Below are 4,646 nucleotides of genomic sequence, written 5' to 3' on the forward strand. Positions count from 1 at the left end.
GGAGGAGGAGTAGAGGAGGAGAAGAGGAGAGGAGTAGAGAGTCCGGTTTCAGGTCTCTTTGCAGATGATGTGGTTCTGTTGGTTCCTTCAGAACGTGACCTTCAGCAGCTCTGGGAGGTTTGTAGAAGAGAGTGAAGACTTTAGGATGAGGGTCAGAACCTCCAGGTCTGATTCATGGTTCTCTGCTGGTCTGGGACTGAGTCTCTGCTCAAAGAGAGGTCAGGTATCTCTGGTTCTGGGTCACCAGTGAGGGTCAGATGGAGCGTGAGATGAAGATGATGTACCGGACCGTTGTGATGTAGACGATGTACCGGACCGTTGTGATGAAGAGGTAGCTGAGCCAGAAGACAAAGCTCTGGATCTACGAGTCCATCTAGGTTCAGACCCTCAGCTGCGGTCCTGAGCTTCACGTAGAGACATATAGAAAGAGATGGAACATACAAACATCTGGAATGATCTTCCTTCCTAGGGAGTCTAGACCTGATCCAGATCCCCCTGGACCTGATCAGTAGACCCAGAACAATGAGTAATGAGAGAAGGACCAGATCCAGTCTGGGGATTGAACCACCGAGATTCTCTAGCCGTTACTCCACCACGGCCACACTGAAAGGTCAGATGGTGGTGAAATGAATTATGGGTAGTGATCGTCATTTAATGGCCCTGTGGTCAGATGAGGTAATGTTATTGGTGGGTGAGTCAGAGGTTCAAACCTGCAGCAGCTGCAGTTCCTCTGAGCAAGGCAGCATCATCAAACACAAGAAGTTCTACAAAGACTTTTATTTTATTACAAAAAACATCACCATTGTTTGTTTGAATCTGTTTACCTGTGCGTACATATTCATGTGTGTTTATGGGGTTTATGTGTGTATATCAGTGTGTACAGTGTGTGTGCATGTGTCTATGTGGGCTTGGTGAGCAGCTGGCTGGAGAAGTCGTACAGATCTTTGTTGACTTTCTTCAGAGTCTGAACTTCTTCTTCGAGTTCGGCCACTCGAACCTTCGTGTTCTCTCCGTCACCAAACACCGACTGAAACATAGATTATTACATACGTGTCTTATTATTATTATAAACACACCGCCAACAGGTGTAAACACGTTTGATGAGAAAAGATAACATATAACTACATAAGCATACGACGTCCTCACACAGAAAAACCACCCAATAAAAAAAAAACTTTAATGGGAAAATAAAGGAACCTCAGAGATCAGAGAAAGATCAATAGATGTCATGTGACCTGGGGCCGGTATTTCAAAACTTGTAATCCAGATCAGAATGATCCGGATAACCAAATCCCCCTGTCCTCAGCCACGGATCAACCTGATCTATCCCGGTATTTCAAAACTTTGCTGGATTGGATCAGAGTGATCCTGATACCGGCAGATTGGGATGTCCAAATCCGTCCCGCCCCCTGGATCACAGACAGGAAACAGGAAATGGAGCCAACATTTTACAGAAAAAGGAGAAGCTAGCTCAACTATTGTCTCTGAATTAAAGTATAATCTTAGCCAGTGTTGATGCGTCCTCAGACTAGATGAAAGGCAATCATTATATTGAGTTAACCAATTATGTAAATCAGCACAAAGTTGAAAGAAGAGCTCGGCGATCTCTAATTAAGCAGAGTTCGCGCTAATGCGAGCTAACGCTGCTCCATTGACTCCTGTGTTAAGGAGCTAACAAGCTAGTAAATAGGCTAGCGTCTGTATGTCGCGGTCCACAGTCCATTTGAATGCATTCACTCGCAAGGCATTGTGTGTAGATTTTAAAATGTGTTGTACATATCTTTTTAGGAAACAGTTGTTAACAAAGGGGACAGCCCTAAAACCTTAATATTAGATTTTCTTTACAGATGTCTGTGGGAAGAGACTTGCACAGACTTGCTCCAAATGGCATTACTTTTTGAGCTTTGGCTATGAAAATTAAGTGTGTGTGCTGAATGCATGTGAATAAAAACATTTGACAGAGTTTCAGTGGAGGCCTTTATCAGTGGGTAACTTAACAAAAAAAACTGTTACTTAAATAAGGCATTCATATTCAAACTTAAACATACAAATCGAAGTTTTGTTAAACAAAAGCACCAGACCTTATCAATGAGGATCAAGAGAAATACAAATTAACCATGGCAAGCTGAGAAGGGGGATGGCTACAATGAACTACTGAAGGTGGAAACGGAACGGGCTCAGCAACAAATAATTCTAACAAATGAACAAATCAAACTAACACTTCTTAAACAAGAAGAAGTGAAGTTAAGAATTCAGTTGCTGGAAAAGCAGTTAAAAGACTGAAATGTATACTGCATAGTTTAACACTGTTTGTTTAATAAATCACATTGTTTTTCCTTCATAATTCCTTGTTAATTGGAGTTTGTAATGTCACTTACACGCAGTAGTGTAATGTTTATTCTGTGTTGCACTTCTGACGCCGATTTGTTAAAGCATTGCAGTGAACAGCGTGCATGTTTGCAGAAAAAAAAAAGGAACGTGAAAAGGAAATAAACATTGATCAAACAGCAGTGAAGCTTAGTTGTATTAAACAAAGAACTTTGGGAGCAGTTACACTTCAACTGTTCAAATCTTAACATGTAATCTCCCTCAAATCCACCTCTGAGGTGGGATCAGGGTGATCCTGATTTTTAGGATCAAACTGATCCAGATTTCCCACTTAAGTTTTGAAATACTCAACAGCAGCTTTTAATCCGGATCAAAGGCAGGATTGGATTGCCAAATCTGAATCTGAATCTTCAGGATCAGATTTGCTTTGAAATACCCGTTTTTAGGATCTGATCAGGATTTAATCCAATCCAGGTGGATTAATCCTGTCGGATCATTTTGAAATACCGGCCCCTGGAGATCAATAGATGTCATGTGACCAGGAGATCAATAGATGTCATGTGACCAGGAGATCAATAGATGTCATGTGACCAGGAGATCAATAGATGTCATGTGACCAGGAGATCAATAGATGTCATGTGACCAGGAGATCAATAGATGTCATGTGACCTGGAGATCAATAGATGTCATGTGACCTGGAGATCAACAGATGTCATGTGACCAGAAGATCAATAGATGTCATGTGACCTGGAGATCAACAGTTGTCATGTGACCAGGAGATCAATAGATGTCATGTGACCAGGAGATCAATAGATGTCATGTGACCTGGAGATCAATAGATGTCATGTGGCCAGGAGATCAATAAATGTCATGTGACGCACGCAATGATAACTGAAGTGTTCATAACTGATAATTATTATTTATTATTAAAGTATTGATAACTGATAATCAATGATTATTTATTATTAAAGTATTGATAACTGATTATCAATTATTATTTATTAAAGTATTGATAACGGATTATCAGTGATGATTTATTATTAAAGTATTGATAATGGATTATCAGTGATGATTTATTATTAAAGTATTGATAACGGATTATCAGTGATGATTTATTATTAAAGTATTGATAATGGATTATCAGTGATGATTTATTATTAAAGTATTGATAATGGATTATCAGTGATGATTTATTATTAAAGTATTGATAATGGATTATCAGTGATGATTTAATTGAGCAGATATTCCGTGTGCTTCATTTTTCAGGCTCTGTGACATTTTGTTTTGGTCTCTGACATTTAGTTTGTTTACAGTCTATGACCTTTGACCTCTGAATGACACATCTGAGCTGTCTGTTGAGTCACATGATCTGATTTTCTGAAAGAAGCCCTTTGGACTGAAACACTGATGAGTCTGTGAACGAATAAAATGTTTCAGTTAATCAACAATCAACGTCCTTTAGACTGAAATAAGAAGCGTGATCGTTTAGCCGAGTTCACTCTCATCACGTCTGATTGTTCTTCCTGCTAGCTGCCTATTGTCATGTGATGATCCATGTTATCATGTTATCATGTGACGATCCATGTTATCATGTCATCATGTGACGATCCATGTTAACATGTGCCGATCCATGTTATCATGTGATGATCCATCTGTGGGCTGGTTGTACCGTGGTGATAGCAATAGAGAAGCTAATAGTGCTAGTAGCTCCACATAAACAGAACTATTAGCTGAAGGCTAATTAGCATTAAGCACCACCAGGCATTCACACACCAATGGCACAGAGGACAAACTGACATGGACTGTAAGAGCCGGGGATCAAGCAGCCGATGTTCTGATTGAAGGAGGACACGCTCTACCTCTGAGCCAGTCTTACAACTCGCTTTCTGTTCAAAATGGCGGTCTATCTCTGCTGTTGCGCACTGATGTTGCAATGGCTCGACCAATTAGCTTTCACTTCTCAAAATAAGTTCTTTGACATGTACGCACAGTGACAGAGTGCATTGTGGGATTGTTGGCTGGACTTTACATTTTGTTCTTTTGTGTGAACGTTTAGCAGTAAATACTGACACACGTTAGAGCCCCGCCCCCTCTCACCTTGTCAGTCACAGCGTTCATCAAAGAATTAAGCCTGTCAGCTTTCTGCAGGTACGTCTGCTCCTCCTCCTGAAAACACAGGAAGAACATTTCTAAATAAAATAGTCTGCTCCTGTGAAACAGTCCGACTCCTTTGACAGCTCAGCTCTCTGAAGAATAAAGTGACAGCCATGCATGTGGTTCATGATGTCATCGTCTGATATCAACGCGTCACCTGACTC

General features: G+C 40.6%; 1 protein-coding gene across 1 annotated transcript in view; it reads right to left on the minus strand.

Annotated features, from left to right (window-relative positions):
• Positions 1-759: 759 nt before the first annotated feature.
• wdr18 (WD repeat domain 18) overlaps positions 760-4,646 on the minus strand; it is a 29,728-nt gene continuing 25,841 nt past the window's right edge. Inside the window, exons 9-10 of the mRNA XM_054603237.1 lie at positions 4,426-4,494; positions 760-1,027 (exon numbers count right to left, since the gene is read on the minus strand). Coding sequence (XP_054459212.1) covers positions 899-1,027; positions 4,426-4,494 — 198 coding nt within the window. The 3' untranslated portion in view covers positions 760-898. The remainder of the gene's footprint in view (positions 1,028-4,425; positions 4,495-4,646) is intronic.

This window comes from Anoplopoma fimbria, chromosome 8, assembly GCF_027596085.1.
Source record: "Anoplopoma fimbria isolate UVic2021 breed Golden Eagle Sablefish chromosome 8, Afim_UVic_2022, whole genome shotgun sequence".
In the NCBI taxonomy this organism is placed as follows: domain Eukaryota; kingdom Metazoa; phylum Chordata; class Actinopteri; order Perciformes; family Anoplopomatidae; genus Anoplopoma; species Anoplopoma fimbria.